Source organism: Camelus bactrianus, chromosome 3, assembly GCF_048773025.1.
Source record: "Camelus bactrianus isolate YW-2024 breed Bactrian camel chromosome 3, ASM4877302v1, whole genome shotgun sequence".
Lineage (NCBI taxonomy): Eukaryota > Metazoa > Chordata > Mammalia > Artiodactyla > Camelidae > Camelus > Camelus bactrianus.
The window spans coordinates 67,806,374-67,829,119 of NC_133541.1; the positions used below are offsets into that span (position 1 = coordinate 67,806,374).

The following is a 22,746-nucleotide window of genomic DNA, read 5'->3' on the forward strand; positions in this document are numbered from 1 at the left end:
AAAAAAACAAAACAAAACCTCATATATTCCTAATAGAAATTACTTGGAAAATTGGATTGCTTTAGCAGAATTACCATAGTTATTCTTTAGAAGACATGTATTGAATGAGTCAAATTTATCAATGAAAGAGGGTTTATTTTATCTATTTATGTATATCTGCCTTGGTCCAAAAAAATACTAAAGGTGGCTAAAAAATGGACATAGTAACTTTTTGGAAAACTTTCAAGATCTTATATAGATTATTCTCCCCAAAAGCTAGCTGCTTCCAAACTTGATTTAATATTTTGCATGTTTTCTCTCCGTTGCTTGGTAAATATATTTGCTTCTCCTTTCTGCAATCGACGTCTGACAGCTGATTTTTGCTGTTTTGTCAATTGACGTTTCACCTTCTGTTTCACCAATTCCTGGAAAGATTTCATGAATTAGTATCACAGATAACTAACCATTCTGATAAGGAGTAAATATTCAATGAAAGAAAGATCTACAGTGATAATATTCCTCAAATTTCTGTTAAAAGCATGAGTTTTAAAGATTCCAAACACTGACAGTACTAAATGTACAAGCAATAAAATAAAACACTAAACTGTTATAGAAAATGTGGAATTAAATTCCTAATAGAAATAGAGATTATAGCAAAAGGAGTACACTGCCACAATTCTCTGAATAACAAATCATCATAGCACCACCTAGTGTCTATCAGGAAAACTGGGAAAAACTAGTCAACCAACCAACCAACCAAAACGCGAAAAAACCCCAAAAGCAAAACCCAGCAAGATTTAAAACAAACAAACAAACTCCTGCTTATTTCTTTGCTTTCTAGGTAAAAGTAGGCATGGATTTGTAATGGAAAATTATGTTTGAAAGCATTTTCTACTGGTCAAAATATATTCAAGAGTGCCTTCATAACTTTAGGTGTAGAAATGACCTGATGGCAGCAGTTAGCCATGGAAAAGTCCTCATACACTTCATGGGAGAAACAGCTTGTTTTCACATGGTGAATAATCATAAATTCTTATCACTTAAGGCTGTCAATGTCACATGACTTGTAAGGAAAAAAATCTGCACATTCCATTCACAATAACTTTTTTTTCCCTCTGAAGTACTTCAGCTATTATTCAATTGTATATAACCTGCATCATCCAACTTGTCTCCTGAAAAAAGAGAAGTTAAACACTAAACTGAAAACACTGAAAAGGCTGAAGCAAGAATGTCTCTTAATATGCTCCACCTTATGCGAGGCACAAAGAATCATTTATTAACAATCTGTCAAGTTAAAAATAATTAAAAATTAATGGATTTGAAAGGTAAAAAGGGTCTATAAAAACTAGTTTCTTGGACCGTATATGTATAAAATAAAACTCTGGATGAGATGAGTTAAATGCAGGCTTTGGATTATTTTACATAGTTAGGAAGACAGGACAGGCTTTAACAAGTTATCCCTCTTAACTTTAGTCTAATTATTCTTGATGGGAGGAAATATAAGAGAAAAGAAAGGGAAACAGAAGAATCAGAATTCAAGTTCCTGCAGAGGCTGATACCCTCACAAGATCCAGTTCCAGGAAGGCCAGAGTATTAGAAGGACCTGGATGGTATTCCAGAAGTTTCAGAACTGAAAGCATTAGGATTGAAAGTTTAACATAGGAGTGACTGGCCTCTAGGAACCTTCTCTAGCTCAGGAAGCCATGCAACTATTACAGCCTCCTGACTCCAGCAAGAGACCAGAATCTTTAATCATAACAGTATCACCTTAACTACCACAAAGACAACAGTGCAATACCTTCAGAATTCTGAAGGAAAATTATTTCCAAATCACAACTCTAATATTTAAATTCACAATCAAGTGTGAGGACAGGATAAACAGAGCTTTTTTGTAATAAAAAGTCCCCTACCAAATTCACCCAAGTAATTATTAAAATCCATACTACCAGATAAAGAAGTAAACAAGGTAAGAAAAAAAAGAGATGGAACAAGGAAAGGAGACTAGGGCAACAGTAGAGCATGCACCACATTTAACTAGAGGAGTTCGACAGAGGCCTCCAGAATAGTTCCAAGAAAATAAAAATCAATCTCTTTTCTAAATATTTTACATGAATTTCCCCTTGGTTCTTTACTTCAATAAGACCACAAAATAATCTTATCAAGAATCTAAAGAAAGTTAGGAAATAATAGATTACTATGCATGTACTTCCTCCTAATCCATAACAATTTACAAGTCCTACGTAATTTTCATGTTAGAAAAAGGAGGGAAAATCCACATTAGTCTATTTTTAAAAAAATGATAAAGTGGGAAATGCAGCTGACCCTTGAACAATGAGGGTGTTATGGGCACCAATAGGCTGCGCAATAAAAAATCTGAGTATAATTTACAGTCAGCCATATATATCACATCAGAGGTTCCTCTGCAGCTGCGGACTCAAGCAACTGCAGATCGTGTAGTACTGTAGCATTTACTATTGAAAAAAATCTGCATATAAGTGAATCCACATAGTTCAAACCTGGGTTGTTCAAGGGTCAACTGTACTTGTGTATTATTTCAGGGAGTACATATAAAAATCATGTACTTTATTGATGTTTTGTTGTTGTTGATGGTGGCCGTGTATATATTTATTTAAAAACAACATACCTTAAAGGTTAATTATAATTTAATTGTTACATACTAGAAAAAAATATGGCTTGTAAATGGCAACTTTGCCAACAAATAGGGATCTACAGAAGTATTTTAAAGAGGAAAACAATTTTGATTTTAAAGAACACTTTTGCAGACACAAAAGCAACAATCATACAGTTTGTTTTCTCCTAACCTTTTAACAAAATGGAATATGATCTCAAGAATAACAATGTGACCAAATTTCCAAAAGAATGTGAAGTTAATATGGTCAATTTCTTTCCAATGATAAGAGGGAAATCTTTTTGATCAAGCTAGGCTAAAAAGATCTTTTTTCCCCTTAGACTAAAGGTAGATTTGTATTTTATAATGCAAGTCATTATAGGCTTGATTCCATTTTAAAAAGTTTCTGCTGTTAGCTGTAAATTAAAAAGGATAAATCAAAACCAAAAGACAATGTTACAGTCACCATCCTTATATACAATAGAGAGCATCACCTAGAATTTGAGGAAATAGCAGGAGTTAGCAATCCAACTTTTCTTTAGATGTAACTGCCAATTTTGTACCACTGTAATTAGATATAAAAGCACTTATGTTTTGAATCTGAGAAATCAAAGAAAGGAGGGTAAATAAATCTCAGTAAGTACAGAAAATACCAAAGCCAAGAGTGGACAGGCAATCATAAAATGTGAGAAATTCTTAATAAAGATGGGTGATAATACTTCATTGGAGATCTCACTTATCATAATTAACAGATGTTTCAAAGATTTCACAGATTTAAATTTTATGTCCACAAAATCAGGTAAGTTATGAGGCCATGAGAAAAGAGTATATAAAATCAGTGCATTTATAGAATTTTATTCTTTGTCTGACAAGTTCTAATCTTTCTATTATTGAGTAAAAACCCCAGAATTACTAAGAATGCACTATATTACAAAACACAGTACTGTTATTTTTAGCTTATTTGATAGTTCTGATTTAACTTTGCAAATGTCCCCTATTACCCACCACAGAGCATACATTTTTAACTTATTAACAATATATATGAACTTTAAAAATGAGAAGTTCAGGGAAAAAAAGTTCTTTTCTTTTGAATTCACTTTCCAATAATTTTATTTCCTCCCTTCTACCTTCTAAACTGTTTTCCTTCTCTTGCTCATTTTAAGTAAAGTTATCACTAAAAACTAGTTTCAATGGTATTATTCAACTTAGTACTTTTAGCCAGAAGGAAAAACACACAATACACCAGTTATGTAATTTTATGTCTCTGCTTAAAATCTACAAAGGAAACAAACTGATTCTTCCTCCTGGGTAGCCCCTAGAGAAGGCTGGTAGGCAGAAAAGCTTCTCAGTAGGAAATGGACTACGTGTTCATTATCCTGTCCAGAAAATGTCCCTTATGCAATTTCTTTTGGACATTGCTGCTAAATGTCCAACAAAAGCTTGAGATCCCAGAAGTTTTACATTACCTATTTTTCTCTTTCAAAATTTAAGAACAAGCTAGCCAGTGAAGCATGAGCATCTTCACTTACCAGTTTCAGTGCTGTCACTAGCTGAGGCACCTTCAGCAAAGTCATATAACTTGTCTGGGTCTCAATGTTCTAACTGATAAAATGTAGGGATGAGACCACACGAGAATTTTTAATGTCCCCCGGGACCTAAATTTCTATGATTTTTTTAATCCTTCAAGTTCAAGCTAATTTACATGCAGCACTTTCCCTGAAATCTCTGATCATTTCAGCTAAAAACAAACCCTCTTTTTTACTAAATTTGTATGTCTTACAATTTCACACTGTTAACATGTGCCGTCTAAATGGCCAAGGTGGTCTTGTACATCATGTAATTCTCACAGTGCCTGAGTTCAGTAACCTGTTATGGTAGTGACCTAATAAACATTTGGAAAACATTGAATAAATACTTACCGGAGGAATTGTTGAACAGCTTAAAATACTGCTCGCGGAAGTAACACTCAGAGTTCTTGCTCTATATTGTTTAGTATCTTCCATATTTTCTTCGTCTCTAAAATTAAAACAGAAATCAAAATTTACCTAGTTAATTTTTAATAGTTAAATATGCTCGATTAATTTACATCATTCCTTACATGATGGTTTAAAATTTATGAGGGTAGAAGTAAAGTTACCCACAATTCAGCCCAATATATTAACAGTTTTCATTTTTAGCTTTCTGATAGTCACTATCAAGATTTCAAAAGGGTAGAATGCTTCAGCCATCAAAATTTATTATCACTTTCCCACAATTCATTTGTCTCCTTTCCACTTATGTTCTCCTCTTCTTTCAGTGAACTAGAAACAAAGCTACCTCTCACAATCTAAATCCTTGGAACACATCCCTGACTTTTCAGTAGATGTAATGAGAACAGAGACAGTATTCTATGGGTAGAAAAACTGCAACGATGGAAACTAACTTGTTCTACACATTATTCAAAGTTTTAATGTATACAATGTATAGGAAATTCAGACAATATTAACTCCTTATAGGCAGTATTTTTCAGCACCATCTGTTGCTTCCACTTTGAATAACAAAAAATTTTGCCCAACATGCGTTCAAGACTGAGAATTAGTTTGTGCTGAGAAAATTATTTAAGCTATGTAGTTTCTTCTATTACTTACTCAACATCACAAGCCACTGCCATCCTTAATTTTAATTTTACATGTTTAGTATTCAAGTGGTAATAGCCCTGAGTCTCAAGATACAGTTATATGGAAAAGGAACAAAATTCTCATGTTTGGCTTCACAATAAAGCTATAAAGATAAAGGCTGCCTTAGGATATAAAAATATGCATTGACAAATGACTAATAAAAGTATTGTTGAATATTTTTGTCCTATTACTACTTTGAAAGAAATCAAACCATCTTTCATTAAACTACAGTTGTTTGATTCTGGATAAGTTATTCTAAATCCAAAAATGGAATTTTAGATCTTTTGCAAGTCTAAGCTAAGCCTGATTCATTAATATTTGAAAAAAATTCTTAAAAGAAAAGTGATACATTAATTTTAACTGTACATAAACAAATAAGGAACAAAGTACCAGAGAAAATTCACTGCAAGCAGATATATTAAGAGAACATTTACTACATGTTTATTGAACTAAACATTAATCAAACATACATAAGATGAATAATTGTAAAAATATACAAAAAATGTACCCATTTAAAATCTGATTAACTTATCAAGAGATACGTATTAAATATTTGAAAGTAACCAGTTTGTATTTTAAAGCAGAACTGCATAAAATTAAATCAGTAGGCTATATGGGATCACGTCAAATGCTGAGGGTAACTTAAATTTTAAAAACAAAAGTTATTTGCTTTTGTTTTGCATACAATGGTACAGAATACAGCTGTCACCCCATATGAAAACAACATTTACCAGAATCAAAAGCATAGGTCTTTAAATTAAAGTAGAAAACTAATCAACAGAAATCTACCTGAAAGGTCGGAATTCTTTGTTTAATGATGACAAGGCAATCAGATGCGGGCACTCATCTTCATCCTCCTCAGAGCCCATGGGGATTCCTCCTTGACCATCTTGCCTGGTGTCATTTTTAGCCTCCCCAGAAAACTCAGTTATAGAATTGTTTTCAACAATCTGCCTTTTTACTTCTTCTAAAGCTTGACTGAATTCAGTCATTTCAAAACTGTGTGGATTAGCACTCTCCTCTGACAAACTGTCTTCCTTTATTTGCTCAAGGTCTCCAGATGATCCGCAATAGCAATCATCTATAGTGTTCAGTCCACTTTCATTCTCTGACCTACAATCCTTCGCTTTTTCTGACACCTCTTCATCAGAAAATGAGAATTCAGATTCCTCCTCAGTTTCAATATTTTTATCATCTGGACCTACTGGATGAAGCAGTTCATCATCTGCCTGCATTTCCTTTGTGTAGCCACTGGCAGAAACCTCTACATCAAGAGAGTCCTCCCTCCTATGAAAAAAAGAACATCAAGCATTTAGAGAGGAAAAAAAATCCATCTGACATGGATAAATAGTTATTATTCTGATAAATTATGGTTCTCAAGTGAGTTTAACAGTTTATATATTTTAAAGGATTTTCTCTGCCTAAAATGTAATACTTAAATCATTTAAGAATACAAATGAAAAACACATATGCTTGCTGTCACTTAAGAATGAAATAGCTGTGAAAAGCAAAAGATATTAGTAAAAACAGTTTTAGAAACTTCAGTTGATATAAATTAACTTTTATTTTAAGAGGGCTAAACATTTTTTTTCTTTAGGTTAAGTCAATCGTCCCAAATCAGAAAACAGTATCTTAACTAAGAATATAAAATGAGAAAATTTGGCTTTGAGGATGTATGTGTAATTATGCTCCATGAATCAATTAAAGACAGCTCCTATAGTGAGTAAAGAAAAAACACTAATTCTGATCAACATTTGATTCTTAAAAATGGGTTATTTACACAGCATCCTATATTGAATAAATGTTTCTGAATTTATTAGAAACTAGGCATGTTTCTCTACCAAATTCAGTAATGTTAATGGACCATGGGCAGGCATTATCTAGTGTTTAAGTTCACTTATATACCATACAGCAATGATACTCAACAATGGTTATGTGTCAAAGGTCACTACTTGAAATTTTTTTAGATGAAAGTGTTAACTTCTAGAATGAAATAAATCTGGCATTTAAACAGAACTCTATTATTTTAAGCAATATAGTATACAAACCTGATATCACTTAAGGTTGGAAAAAGCTCACTGTCATAGCTGAAACGTTTCATGAAGAAATCTCTAATGCATTTAACATCTCTATCAAAATACCTGCAAAAGCAAGAAACATTTTTTATATAGCTTTTGTTACTCAACTTTTTCTTTATTAGCCAATGACAACACCTTATTATGACAATCCTACTCCTACACAAAAGAGAAGTAAATGTAACTCCAAAAAAACAAATAAGTTGCCAGTGTGTTTCCAAAACTAAATAAAAGCAGAGGAACTAACAAGGAATATAAACTGTCAATAGCATACAGTTCCTATGGTTAGAAAACTCAAATTTTCTCATACTATGACAGACATAGGAAGAAATGAAAAGCACAAATCCCCAAAAAAGACCTAAGGGCCTGTAGTTTGCAGGCACATTTCCAGTTTTCCTGTTTAGTTTCCAGTGTATCTGGTTATACTTTTCATCAGCTATGTCCACTAGAACCTGTAGTCAACTGGGAAAGCTTAAGATAAAAATAGACTAATGACTCTTTAGAAAAAGTATGGGGACTAATGAATGTTATGTTTATCTATGTTTAATACCCATCAGCTGATATGCAATAAATATCTAAAAGAGAAAAATAATACTGTGGTTTATAGTGATCTGAAGACATGTTAATCTGGACCAGGAGAGGAAGAATCTCTGAATATGAGGTTTCTTTTTAAGCTACGATAAGGTAGCAAGAATAGATTGAATTCTCTAGGTTTTCAGAGAGGGAGAATTAACAGACCGGATGACATGGAATTGACTCTCTCCTTGAATTTTAACGAAACTATTTTAGAGAAAGATAAAGTTTGGAAGTAGGAAGACAATGCCACTATTCTTTCCTCTTAGGGTACCCTGGGAAAAACCTCAAATTATTTTAAAATTATCTTTTTACATATCTTTATGTCTCACCTATTAGATAGTAACTTCTTCAAAAGCAGAGATAGGTATTATTTGTATTTTAATCTCTAGTGTTTAGTACAACTCCTTTACCCAAGTACTTGTCCATAAAATTTCAAGGTAAATCACAATGTCTCCCTATAGGATAATGCAGCTTAAACTTAGAATGTCATATTGTGCCATTGTTTCCTTCTCTAATTCTGGTGGTTCCTAGATATTCCTTTATTTTATGACTATATTACTCCACATTAATAAAAGAGGTAATTAGTCATCATCCAAAGATATATTAACCACCCAAGTGCCAGGCATTAACTTACTAGTATTGTTTGTTTGGAAATATTCCTTAAATTCATTTTTAAAAGACATTTTTCCCCTAGAATAAGTATAAACATCTTCTAATTAAAATCACCAAGAAAGCTCAAACTTTGCAAGAATGAATATAATCTATTATATCAGTGATAATGGTTATTATCTTTGAGGAAAAAGAGAAATTTTTTCATATTATCAACTTGGAACAGGAGAAAACAATTCTCAACCTTAATTTAATTATTTAGCTCAATTGCATCATAGAATACAAACACATAAAGGAAAATAATCCAATCATATCTCACAACCTGGATGGTTTAAATGGTTAAGAAATGTGAGAAATAAGACTACCACAGTATATAAAGTGATCCAGTCCTGTCTCAGGGATGAAGTTTTATGTGAATTCCTTTCTCTTAAAACAAAAGCTAAAAATGACATGAGAGATATTATTGTTCTGGCAACTGAGTCTGTACAAAACCACAACTTTTACTAAAGCCATAAGAAATTATTAAATTATGCTTCATGAACTCTCTTGGAGACAACCAGGGAGCAGAGAGAAAAGGGCAGAGAGGATGGGGTTCTAGGGCTCCCCCCTTCATGTCCCTACTTCTTCTGAGCAAGCTTTTATTTGTTTTAAAAACTGGGCTTCCACCTAAAAGTTAGTTTGAATAGAGCTCCACTGCTAAGAAAGTTTGACTTTCAAAAGTCTGTCAGATTACAAGAGTAATTCAAAATCTTTAGATGATTTATAAAAGTAGGCAGTTTCTTCAGATTCCTAATATACAGCATAAATTTAGTGAATAGGTTTTAAAAACAGGATCAAAGGACATTTTTTCCCCACTTTAAAATACTGAGGAATAAGAAAATTTCTTAGGGAGAAAATCCTAGTAGTTTGATATCTTTTAATAAACCCCCCAATTTTTAGATTTTTATCAGTCACTTTAAACCTGTTATTGACCCAAATGGCAGTATTACAAAGCTGAAAAATTATGACTAAAAAAATGACTGCACCACACATAAACACACCCACATCCCGAATATACCACTCAGCATTGGGATGAGATGTTGAAACCATTTGTGGAAAATCAATCATGGTGATGTGGTCATCTTTATCCAAAATGAGATTGAATTCATTGAAATCTCCATGAATTAGTCCATGATTTGCAAGTTTAACAATTAGTTCCATAGCTTCATCATATACGGATGCAGGATCTTCAATATGATGTATCTGACATCTGAAAGTATTTCAAGTATGAAAACGGGCACTCATTTATCATTTTAATGAAAGCAAGTATGTGTGTATTTATATATAAATATTATTTCCATTCCATGTCTCCCTAGCAGCTTTCTCTTCATTCCTATCAGCATACAGATATGATATAACAGCTCTTAAAAAACAAAACAAAACAAAACAAAACGCCACAGCCCATCTCTATTCTGTATCTTCTTTCCACTACAATATCCTTTCTTCAATCTTCTTTAAATTCCTCTACATGTTCCTTCTCCCATTTTTTCCCTCTCACCCTTGTGAACCCATTTCAAACAGGCTTTCATCCTCCTTGTTCCAATGAAATAACTTGTCAAGACTACCAATGACTTCCATGTTACTAAATCCAATGATCAGTTCTCAATCTCCATCATATCTGGTCTGTCAGTTAACCTCCACCCTCTGCTTGAAACACTGTCTTCACTTGATTCTTGGTGCACCAACTCTTCAAGCTGTCTTCTTTCTGCACTGATCATTCCTTCCTAGTCTTTTTGGCTAGTTCTTCAATTTTTTTCCTGAACTGTAAATTTGGGGCTCCTCAAAGGTTAATCTTAAAACCTATTGTATTAACCATCCTTGGTGATCTCATCCAGGCTCATACACCAACTTCAATCTAGACTTCTCTGAACTTCTAGGCATCTCAAACTTACCATGTCCCAAATAGAACCTCTGATTCTGCCTCCCCCTCCAACTCTAAACTGTCCTCCTGCAGTCTTTCCCATTTCTGTAAATGGCAACTTTATCCCTCCAATTAATTCATTATTCAAGCCGCAAACCTTGGTATTATCCTCCTCTGCTCCTTCCTTCATAATAATATCCAATCCCAAACAAATCATGTACGCCCCAACTGTAAAACATATCCAGAATCTGACTTTTCATCAACTTCACACCTACCATTCTGATCTAATCTAAAATCACCTCTTGTCTGGATTATTATAACAATCTCCTAATTTTTCTTCTTAATCCTATCCTAGTCTTTCAGTCTATTTGCAATACAGCAGCCACAGCCAGAGTAACATTAAACATTAGTCAAATCATGTGTCTTTTTAATCTGAAATCTTCCAATGGCTTCCTGTCTCAATCAAAATAAACGTCCTTGTGCTATTGCTACAATGGCAATCACATTACACATACATAAATGTGTAACATTAAATTTACAGTTATCTGTCAAATATATCCCCTCCACAAAATAAGTAAACAAACAAACAGATAAATAAATAAAACACCTTTGCAATGGCCTACAAACCCTACACGATCTGGTTGCCTGCTGCCTCACTGATGTCATTACTTACAATTTCTCCCCTACTCACTCAGCTCCAGCCACAATGGCCTCCTCACTGTACCTGAACATGAAGGCATGCTCCCATTCCAGGACTTACGTACTTGCTCTTGCCCCTGTCTGGAATGTTCTTAGATATCTGCATGATTCCCTCTCTCACTTCTCTTAGGACTCTGCTCAAAAATCCCCTTATCAATGAGACTTTCCCTGATCACCCCATGTAAAACAGTAGCCTCCTACACCTACCTCAGTACTTCCTGCGACCCTTGCTCCATGCTTTATTTTCATCCACAGCATCTACTACCATCTGATGTATCATAAATTTCCTTGTTTAGCTATTTAATGCACTTCTCCTTCCATCAGAAAGCTAGCTCTATGAGGGCAGGGACTTCGTTTTGTTTACTGTGGAGCTTAGAACAGTGCTTGGCACATACTACTAGACCGTTAATCACAAAGATTACAAAAAACATACTGTCAGAATGAAACTGAATTTTCAATTTGCCTTTAAGTTTGCTGCTTCATGTTAATTTCCAACCTCCCAGAAGTAATATTCCACTTACTGAAAAAAAACTTTTTAAAAAACTAAAACTTACAATTATTTTTTAGGACTCGAGGTTTCAAGAATAACACCTACTTACAGAGGATAGCCATTTATGAGTTCCATGACCACTGCATGGCGATTATAATCAACTGGCTTTGGAACTGGAAATTTCCTTTCATACAATGCCTAAAACAGGAAAACAGGTAAAAACAAATGAGGAGGTCATTAATTTTTAGGTAACAATAGAAGTAAATGTATCTGTCCACAACAAGAAGAAAAATGTATAAGCCTTTACAAAATAACAGCTAACACGTGATTATTTATGTATGGCTTATTTACAACACAGAATGGGCTATACATAAAATTGTAAATCAGTTTACTTAACTCATTTCTTCACAGAACATTCATTTATTGGGCACTTAAGAAATAACTAGGGTTATTTACTAGGGTTACAAAAATGAGTGTGAAAATGTCTCTGCCTTCAAGAAGTATAGGATCTCAGGATATGTATATCTTCTTCTATTTTGTAAGTTTCTGCCATTTATTGCTTAAAAAATTCAAATTGAAACAAAATTATGATTGAGGAACTATTCTGTCTTTTGATGTATGAGGAAATGAAGTACTCCGATAGATTAGGCATTTTAGCTTACAGAACACTAATCCTTTTCTCCAGACCACAAATATGTGAGAAATAGGAACACTGTAGTAGTCTGAGTCAAATGTTACTACCTACCAACAATAAATCCATTTTTCCCCCTATACTTAACTTTTTCTATCCTATTACTTACAAAGTCCCGTTGTTATTACTGCCTTCAAAATATCTTAGATTTATGCCCTCTGCCATTTGGAAAGCCACCATTTCTAAGCAGGCCTTTGTCATTTATATCTGATCATACCAACAGTGGTTCCAGCTCATGCCACCACAACAAACCTTTATTCTGTGTACCAGTACTAACAAAGATGCTTAAGTCAACGCTCCATTAAAAAAAAAAAAAAAACTACAATGGCTGTAAATACTGATTTTAGTCTGAACTTTTCCTAGTTTTTAAAACTCTCTTTAATACACTTACCCAGTTCTAGTTCACCCAATACTCCGTATAATAAACATTCAGTGGAGTGTGATCAAGATAGTCACCACAATGACTGTCACCTATACACAAAGAGCTCACACTGACATTCATGTCTGTCATACTGGCTCCTCTTCTAATTACACTGTCTTCCTGTCTTTTCCTAATAGACAAATCATATGCAACTCCATGACTAATCAACTCCCACTCAGTTATGAAATCTCCTTCATCAATTACTCTGCTCTACAGAAGTTTCTCTAAACTCAACATATAATTTGACTTCTAAACTGTTGTTTATCTGTTCGTGTTATCTTCCCAACTTTAGGACAGAATGCATTTGTTACTCCTTTGGTATCCACCCTTCACCCTAACCTACTAAATACAGTTGTAAGCACACAGCTGATACTCAATATATGCTTATTAACAGGGTTAATTTTGGGAGGCTGTCTACTCAACTTCCTACCTTCTTTGGACAGGAGGTGAACTACTTCCCACTCCCTAAATATTTTTGTTTGTTTGGCTGTAAATTTTTTATTTTTAAATCCACATTTATTTTTTCATGGTTTAAGATTTTATTTAACTCACAAAGGAACCAGGCAGACGGTAAAGTCCCTAGATCAGACACATTAATAGATCAGGAATGTTGAAATGAATGGACATGAGGCAAAATTTCCACTGAACCTCTAAGAGGACAGAGTTTTCATGTTCATAGACAAAATTATTCAGTATTGACGTTAGTCATCTACAGTTTACACAGCTGTGTACATTCCTTAGAATCAGATAATCCAAGAGGTATTGTCAAGGTGGAATCTAGACTGTGAAGTTTTCTACTGAAGCACATTTTTTCCCCTCATATATACACATTCTTTCATACATATAAAATATAATGCACATCACCTATGAGATATTAACCATACACTCTCACCTAAATGCTCCCTTCATCAAACTTACTGAAGTAAGTTTGTTGCCACAATTTCCTCCCTTCTCAGTCATCCAACCCACAGTAATCTTGTTTCAAAACACCTATACTGCTACATCTATTTAGTCTGATCATATCCATTCCCTACTATTGCAATTTTCCTGACTATGGAAGACTAGCTGAACATGTCTTAAAAACTCAAGGAATGTCTGAAGAAAATCAGATAATGTAGATAAAAGTCTAATTGCTAGACTGACTGCAGATACCTTGCACAGTAAATGAAGGCAAAGATTAATTCTTTTATACAGCTAAATGTTAGCTTTAATTTTCCAGCTACACACATCAGAACTCATTTCTGACACTTCTATGCAGTCCAAGAATACAATCAGACAGAACTGCAAAAGAGAAAAGCTAATTCCACTTGGTGACAGAGCACCTAAAGCCTCAATTACCAAGCAAGGAGGAGTCAGCCTGGCTACTTCCCCCTCCAAGTGGCCAAGGAGTGGAAACAGAAAGCCAGCCCAATGTCACTCCAAGGACTGTGGGGATCCAGACAACTCAGCATTCTGGGCTCAGTGCCTACCCAGCCCTGATTCGAGAGGGTCTCGGTTTGTGGAACATTCAGTCCACACGGGCTCGACTGGAGCTATAACTTACAGATGTCCCAACCACCCTATTTCCCGTGCACCCCAGGGAACGTGCCTCCTCAAGGGCTACAGCACCAAGGTCCCTAGTGCCTGGGGCTGCCTACCCACCGTGCCCCCAACCTGCTCCATCCTGCCTTCCCTCCCTGCCTCCAACAGGCCTCTCACAGAACTCTGGGGGTCCTGTTCCATTCTATTCAGGCAGCAGGCTCAGCAGGGTAAGTTCCCCATGGAAAGTAGCTGAGGGTGGAGAGTATAGCTCAAGTCCCTGGGGAGGTTCTGGGTTCAATCCCCAGTAGCTCTTCTTAAAATAAATAAATAAACCTAATTATCTCCCCCACCCCAAAAAGAGAAGGCAGCCAAGCGGCATCCCTGGACAACCCTTGCCAGGAGCTGGGCAAGCCAAAGTCCCAGGAGGCTGGGACAACTAGCCACAGGAGCCCTGGGCTGCGAACCCCTGGCTTCTGTTCCAGGCCTGTGCGCACCAATCAGAGCCCCTAAATCCACATGGTTTTGAACGTGGCAAAACCGTGGCAGCTCAATAGCATATAACAACCTTAACTATTGTCATAGTGGTCTAGCCCTTGTGCCGTAGCTTAATCCTTAGTTATATAGCTCAATCTTAGTTTCTCTTAGGAAAAGAGAGAATAAATCTAACAGGCATATTTATGCACAAATAGGCTCTATTCCTGTACCTTCATAGAAATACACCAAGAAAACACCTAATTATAGTTTGGGGAAAATGTGGAACAAGCCCTACCAAACTGCCTATTTACTGATTGACTATTGTAGGAAACAAATCATTGGCATAAGACAAAAAACACATAGCATGTATGATATCGATATCACACTGATTTCCACTACCTTGAGGAGTCTTCCCTAATGATTACTAAAAATCTAAGCATATGAATTAAAATAACCTACTGGTAGAACACCAAACTGAAACTCCCAAGAAACAACTAGTCATGCAATGGAGCGATTTTAATCATTCAAACTTTTAGAAAGGTAAGTTATAACAAATCCTAATGAAGAGAATAATAAAAATGCAATGTTATTTTCTGTTTAAATTATTAGCGAAGATATTTCATTTGTTACTATTAAAGCTATTTAATGTATCTATGCTGAATATAATTTGGAAGGTAAGAGGTTAAAGATTTTTACCATTTCTAACACACATACAAATTCATAAATTGACATTTCTTCCATTATGTGAAAAAAAAAATACTAGTCAACTTATCTGAGACACTAAGGATTCTACAGAGGGCAATTATCTGTTGTTTTCAATTAGAGATAGATATATGTATAGTTATATACACTGAATAGGTACACATTCACACATACACACTTGTGAGGCAATTATACCATTAACTATTTCAGGCTACTCTACCTTGTTAATATTGTAGAATACAAGTGTCCTTTATGCATTTGTGTTAAAAATACCTTCTAGTGGAAGGAAATCACCAGAAAAACAAGTAAGAGAAATAGTCAACAGTTAAAAGTGACTGTGTAAGGATTGGGACAGGGGGAAGGGAGATGTAGAGGCAACAGACTGATGCTGGTCACTACAGCCTTTTCACTGTACATACTATTTGGTTAAAGAATGTAAAATTATTTAAAAAATACCTTCATATAAGCAAATTCTTTCATGGCAGACAGACGAGATAAATAGAGCCAAGACATGCTATGCCTGTGTTTATGGTAATCACGCTTGTTTTTCAGATTTCGAAAGGAGGTTCTTCCCAGTCTGTGAAGCTTTAAAGCAAATTGCTGCCCTTCTTCATTTGCAACAATGTAAATATCTAGAGCCAAAATTTTAAAAGGAACATTATTATACATTTATTCCAATAAGTTGAAACAATTCTAATTTTCTAACTTTGATTTTATTTGTATCAAATTTTATCTTTCCTAATAATCAGAATACTTACAATTCAGTATAATTATTTTAATTACAATCCAAAATGATGACGTAAATTAATGTCTACTACAAGAGAAAACAGGGATGCAATGTGTCTAAGGTTATTGCATTCAAAGATTCTCAATACTCAATTCAAGTTAGTGGGAAAACATCTAATTGTTGCTTAGTGTCCTACATGTTTGAGAAGTGATTAATGTCTTCCTTTTCGACAAGGTGAAGTTCAGTTCTTAAACTGCTTCAATGAAAAAATACTCGGTGTTAGAATATAATCCTATAATAAGAATAGAGCAGACTTTCTCATAAATATTCTAACTATCAAAGCAAGTTATTTGTAATAGTGACATTTAGAATATGACCTAATTATTTAAGAGAAATTTCAATAATAACATTCCTATCGAGAAACAGCCTCTCTCTCACACTGGTGGGATTACGCTTTGGCACAAACTTTTTGGAGGGAAATGTGGTAATATCAAAATTTTAAATGTCTATAACTTTAGCTCTAGTAATTTAATTTCTGGGAATGTAACACTCTGCAACTATGAGAAAGACAACTCTGCTGATATGAAAGGTCAGGGATGCATCAAGTCGAAAAAAGTCAAGGTATAGAATTTTAAGTACCGTCTGCTTTCACCTATGATTAAAATGACATGAGAATGTATATACATACACCTTCAGTACATTACATAGACTATTTCTAAAATATGTAAGAAATGAATAAATAGTAATGGCTTTGGAAAATAATAAGAGGAGACTGAGACCTGGGTTAGGAGTTAAGAATCACTTCTTATTGTATCCTCTTTTCTACTTTATCATTTTGCATGTAATGAACTTCTTAAAAATTAAAAAAGGAACTTTTTAAAATTAAAAAAAACTGGACAAAAAAACTAAGAGGAAGTGTATCTCAAAAGAGGTGTTTTATTACCTTTTTGCACATTTTATACACACACACTCCTGTATTTAGGCCTCTAATGTTACTTATCAAATACATACCATAATCTGGATGTTAATACAGTAGACATACAAACCATGTGCAATACCACAACAACCTCCTTTGGGATAGGTTTCCCAATAGTTTATTTTACTTCTAATTTTAACTTTGCTTTCTCAGTTTAAATAATGTAACTATACAGGATAAACTACATAGGATAAAAAAGTGTGTAAGAGGGCATGGCATAAAGAAAATCATTCCCTGTCCTTTATTTTTACCACACATAGAAAACAAAAACAAAAGTTAATGCTATTTTAGAATTTTTTTTCCTGTATTCTACACATACCTAGCTTTGTCTTTTTGATCATACTGCTGTGATAGAAAAATGTGGTTTGTAGTACTTCCTTGTGTTACTTACTTTAATTATTATAAATGTCTGATTTATCAGATATTAAAATAAGAGAAATTAAATATTTGCCAAAGATTTCATTTACTAGAGAAAAACTAATTCTTGGTATAACTTAACTTCTAGTGACAGACTTATGAAAAAACAACAATCTACTAAATAAAGGGTAATTTAATAACCTGTGCTGCTTCCAACCAACTTTCCAATTTACTGTTTAGTTAGAAAAATAGAAAAATTAAAAGATGAATCCTTTCTCAAGGGTAAATATAAACTAAAGCAAAGAAAATGCATTCAATAGTACTATGAGCACTTACCAGATTCTTTGCCAACACCCATCTGGTTTCCAACAGACTCAACCACCTGTCTAGAAGAAAGTGTTTTCAAAGCTAGGTAATCATAGCCTGCATTTGTCAATCGATAGCCCTGGACAGCTAGACAAAATCAAATGAGAAAGATCGTATTTTAGTTACACTGTACCATCAAGTCATATCAAGTCAAGTCATAAGAATTTAAACATGGGCAGTCTTAGCTGGAAAGACACTGGCTACCCAGTCTTATGAGTTTGGCATTTCTTGCTATTTTTATTTCTTTCCTAGAGCAGTGTTACTTCAAGTGTAACTCATAGACTAACACCAGTCTATAAATGTTTGTTACTAGTCTGTGACAAGATACATGAACTGAAATGAAGTGGTTAAGTTCAAAAATTTATATAACAATCTAAGTTATTTTATGCCTTCAATCCTGATAAGGAGGAATTTGTGCCTGTATTTTGTCACTTTCTTAGTAATTATTTTTATTGTTATTTTATGAACGTATGTATCTGTTGTAAGTGAAAAATGGGAAATTCATCCCTCACCACAGACAGTTTGATAGGTAATGTGCCAGAGTCCTTTGGCAGACTGTATTTTCCAAATATAGTAGTAACAATGGCTCCATCTACTTGCTCTTGTTAATCCCCTATCAGGAGGTAGAAACTATTTTCTAGTCTCTGTGATCTGGGTGGGTCCTGTAACTGCTCATAGTAGAAGTGTTCTCAGTTCTAGGTCTAGTGCTTTCCTAGTCTGGCAGTTTCTATTTGCCTTTCAGAATACCTGTTCTGGGGAAGCCAGTTACATGGAAAATCACAAATGGTGCCTCAAATACTTACTTTTGGTTCGCTCCCAAGCTATGAGTTTGTGTTTCACTAATTCTCTTAAAACTTTGTTACAACCACCATGTTTAAGGCTGGCTATAGAAGCAACCAAACTGCAGGGAACGATTTCATGGTTCTTCATGCCCATTTCAACCTGAAATTGAAGAAATCAACACATAATCATAATCAACACAGAGCCACTGTCTACCAAAACCTTGTTGAAAACTTAAACATCTCCTCCAAACTTCTGTGACCATGCAGTTACCCAACCAATTATGAGACACAATTATTACCTTCTCTGGACATATTTTTAATCACAATTTGGTATACAATCACTGATATTCATATTCTCTCTCTCTCTCTACTACTATATTATATGCACTTCAAGAGTATGAATTGTGAGTGCTTAAAAGCTACAGGTATTCCAGATATTTATTAAGAAGGTATTTAATGAGAAAGTACCATATGGAGGCACTGTGAAGGATTGAAAAAAAATGAAAATACTCTGGAGAATGTATTATCTAATTGTGGGAGTAAGTATACACATCTAACTCTGTTACAAGGTAAGAAATGGTTAAGTGTTTAAAAAGAGGTGGCTTGGGGCAGAAAACCCACACTGCTAGCTGAGGGAATCAGTTTCAAGGAAGAAGCAGCACTTCAGATTGACTTTGAGAAATGCAGGAATATAGAAAAAGCAGACAAGATCTACCAGAGAAAGACAAAAATTTTGGAAAATGCTACTGAGTAAGAGATGGAAGGACCTGAAACATAGACCAAGGAGTTTTAGATTTTTATACTGAGGAGAGTGGAAAACTCACGAAGATGTTTAGGCAAGGGAGATACATAAACTGAGCTGTTTTAAGGACATTAATCCAGCAGGAATATGCAAAGTGGTTTAGAGAAGGCAAAAACTGGAGGTAGTGTATTGAAGAACTAAGACAACTGTCCAGGCCAGAACAGGGAAGAAGTAATGGTAATGGAAGGAAAGAATTAAGCATCTTTAGAAATTAGTATGGAAGGGACTGGCGTTGGATGTAGGAGGGTAAAGAGAATGAAGAATCAAAGTTCAAGTAAAAAGAAAGAATAGGTTTTAAGATAACAATAAGATATAATAATAACAAGAAGATATAATAACAATATTTTAAAATAATAATAGTATTTATTATCATTATTTTAATGGAGTTTGAGAAAGGAGTGAGTGGGTAGACAAAGTTGATAAATTTGACTTGAGCACACTGTGTGTGAGTTGTTGGAAGGTCCTTCATGGAAGGTACATCAAATGAAGATGTTTAAGGAAAACTGGCAAGGCTAATCTATAACTTAGGAATGCAGCCATAGCTACAGGGAAAAAACTGTCAATTATTTGATAGAGATAAGAGATAAAGCCGTGAAATGGATGTGATCAGCAAGTGAGAGATAACGGATGAAAAAGGAGGGATGAGGGACAGAATTTGAGGGGAGTTCACACTGAAAGGTAAGAGCAGCCAAATTATGATTACTGACGTGTAGGCACCAGAGAAGTAAAGGGAAGAGGGTCAAGGAAAGGTGGCCACTGATATCAAAGCTGGTGAGACTCAACTGAGACTGAAATATTTAATAAGTAGGTCATTCCTCGGTGAACTTCAAAAATAACTTAAGTATTGCAGAAATAAAATTTTGGAAGACAAATCTGGCATCGTTTTAATCTTGCAACCCAAACCTCACACTTTAAACTTAATTTATCTTCCATGCTTTGTTCTGTTTCTCCCAGTCTCTAACATTCTCTTGACTCCCCTATTTGTTAGAGCATTAAGGAATGAGTGAATGTGCTGAGGAAGCAGAGAAGGAATGTATCTTTCAGAAGTGACAGTTGGTATTTAGAGAAAGTTCAGCTGAATTTAAGAATCTATAGGAGGATGGGGAAAAAAAGTGTCTTCCAAATTTTACACTGAATTTGCTTCTGATGGTTTAGTCCTTAAGTATAGCCTATTTAAGCAAGAGATAATAACTCCTAAATAAATTTGTTTTATTCTGCAAATGCATAATCTATGTGTTGATCTTTGTGCTTTAAAAAGACTAAGATCATAAAAACAGTTTTTGTCACTTTCCTGCTTAGGAACATTCAGTGGTTCCTGTATACTTAGAATATATTACAAATTCTTTACCAAGCCTGCATGGTTCTATTATCTATGGCACATGATCTGGTTCTCACCTTTTCCAGTAACAACTCCAACTATTCAGCCTGTTGCTCACTAAGCTCCAGCCCCAATGGCTTTTTCATTCTTCAAAAACTGTTCCTATCTCAGGGCCTTTGCACTTACCACTGCACTTTCCTCTGCCTCCAATTCTTTCCAAGGATTTAACTGGGCTGGCAATCCCCATTCAGTTATTAACCCAGCTCTCCATACTTTCTTTTACTTAACAAGTATTTATTCAATACCTACCAAGTGCCAGCAACTTTTTAAAAAGGCTTTAAAACTTTGGTTACAAAAATCAACAGACAAGATTCTTGCACTCAGTCTTTTCTAACTACACAATTGTAAAATGGTATTCATACCACCTGCCCCAACGATGCATAGTTTCTATTTCGTTATTCTCTTTATCATTTTCATAACACATTATCTGATATTATCCCTCTTATTTATCGTTTACTTCATGATAATTTGCCTGCCAAGATGTCGTCTTTCCTGTATCCGTTAAATTCTTTAAAACTGTTACTAAAAACTCGACATACATGTATTGACTGAATAAAACTGTAAGAATGTTATGTGACTGACTCAGTGAGTAGGGAACTCACTGCTGTCAATTCTCTTCAGGAGTCTTAAACCCTTCTCAGCTGATTCGAACCCCAGGGTCAGAGAAGCTTCCCAGGCCACAGATTCGAGCGTGACTCCGGAGAAGGGGAGCAGAAAAAAAGGAAATGATTAGAGATTTTTGCTCTATTTGTGGGGAGATAAAAGCTTCCGAACAAAGGCTTTTGAAAAATCCGCCTCTCCGGTCCTCTTTCCCTTATTCCCAACCTCGGCTGCGTACCAAAGCCTGGAGCGCGCTCAGCTCCCAGCAAACGGAGGAACAGGAAGAGGACGCGCGGTGGAAAAGGACAGAGGACAAGGGGAAATGGTGAACCTCTTACCGCGGTGAGGACCCTGAAGTCATCCCGGCTCATGTAACGCAACTTGGCCACATTCACCTTCCCCATGGCGGACGCAGACCCAGGCCTGAAGGCTGCTATACTAGACGAGAACAGCACAGGGAAAGCGGCGCTCCGCGTCTCACGCGCCTCACAACTGCCGGGCGGCTCGCGCATGCGCGGCTTATACTACAGGTCCTTGCTACTGAAAAGGACCATATTCACCGACATGAGGCAATAAAACGTTTTCTAGGTATTTTCTAGGTAAGAAAAAGTATTGAACAAAGCATAGCACTTTTTAAATAAAGTTATTCTGTCATGTGAATGAGCCGGCGGACAGTAAATGGTCTCTACTTTATGCCATTTATTTTTCATCCGTCAGGACCTGCTGCCCAAAGGACGCGACCCGGCTCTCACAGAAGGGTGGTAATTTAATGGGAGGAGCGAGTTTTTTTTCTAAACAGTAACTCCTGCTTTAGGCTAAGTGATTCCATCGAGAGAGGGGAAAATGAACCTGACCGGACTGCAGACCAACAAGACGCTTAAAGATAACGTAACCACACAAGTAGTCCCTCTTCTATCTGCGCCTTCTCCGGACAGGGACAAGCGTGGTTAAAGGGAACTCTCCTGCGCCTGCTCAGTACTCAGTTTCGGTTGGTCCGCGAGGCTCTGGAGTGCGCATGCGCATAGTCGGGGTGGGGCTAGGGGTGACGTGTGAAGACGGCCCTGTAGTCTTCGCTTCTCCCGCGCATTTCCAGGAAAAGTGGAAATTTTGATGGTTCGGAGCGGACCTATGCGGGTTGGATATGGGAGACCCGACTTAATGGCTTTAAGAGAGCTACCCACACGGCCTTTGGGGCTCATCCTCACGTCAACAAAAATGTAACCGGAGCGGTATGGTAAACAGCTTGCACCCTGACAAAAAGGGTGCGTACTCTACTATACCTTACCTACAACAGCAAGGATAACAAAACTTGTATGGTAATGTCTGCATTTATAT

At 35.5% G+C, this 22,746-nt stretch overlaps 1 protein-coding gene across 1 annotated transcript; it reads right to left on the reverse strand.

The window, feature by feature from the left end:
• Nucleotides 1-114: 114 nt before the first annotated feature.
• On the reverse strand, nt 115-21,927 carry RIOK2 (RIO kinase 2). Its single transcript, XM_010949537.3, has 10 exons — nt 21,750-21,927; nt 18,653-18,791; nt 17,820-17,936; nt 15,880-16,055; nt 11,724-11,812; nt 9,583-9,774; nt 7,314-7,406; nt 6,055-6,552; nt 4,528-4,624; nt 115-404 (listed from the first exon to the last, which is right to left on the reverse strand). Exons 1-10 carry the CDS (start codon nt 21,921-21,923, stop codon nt 240-242), a joined length of 1,740 nt encoding a protein of 579 aa, XP_010947839.2. The 5' UTR covers nt 21,924-21,927; the 3' UTR covers nt 115-239.
• Nucleotides 21,928-22,746: the final 819 nt, after the last annotated feature.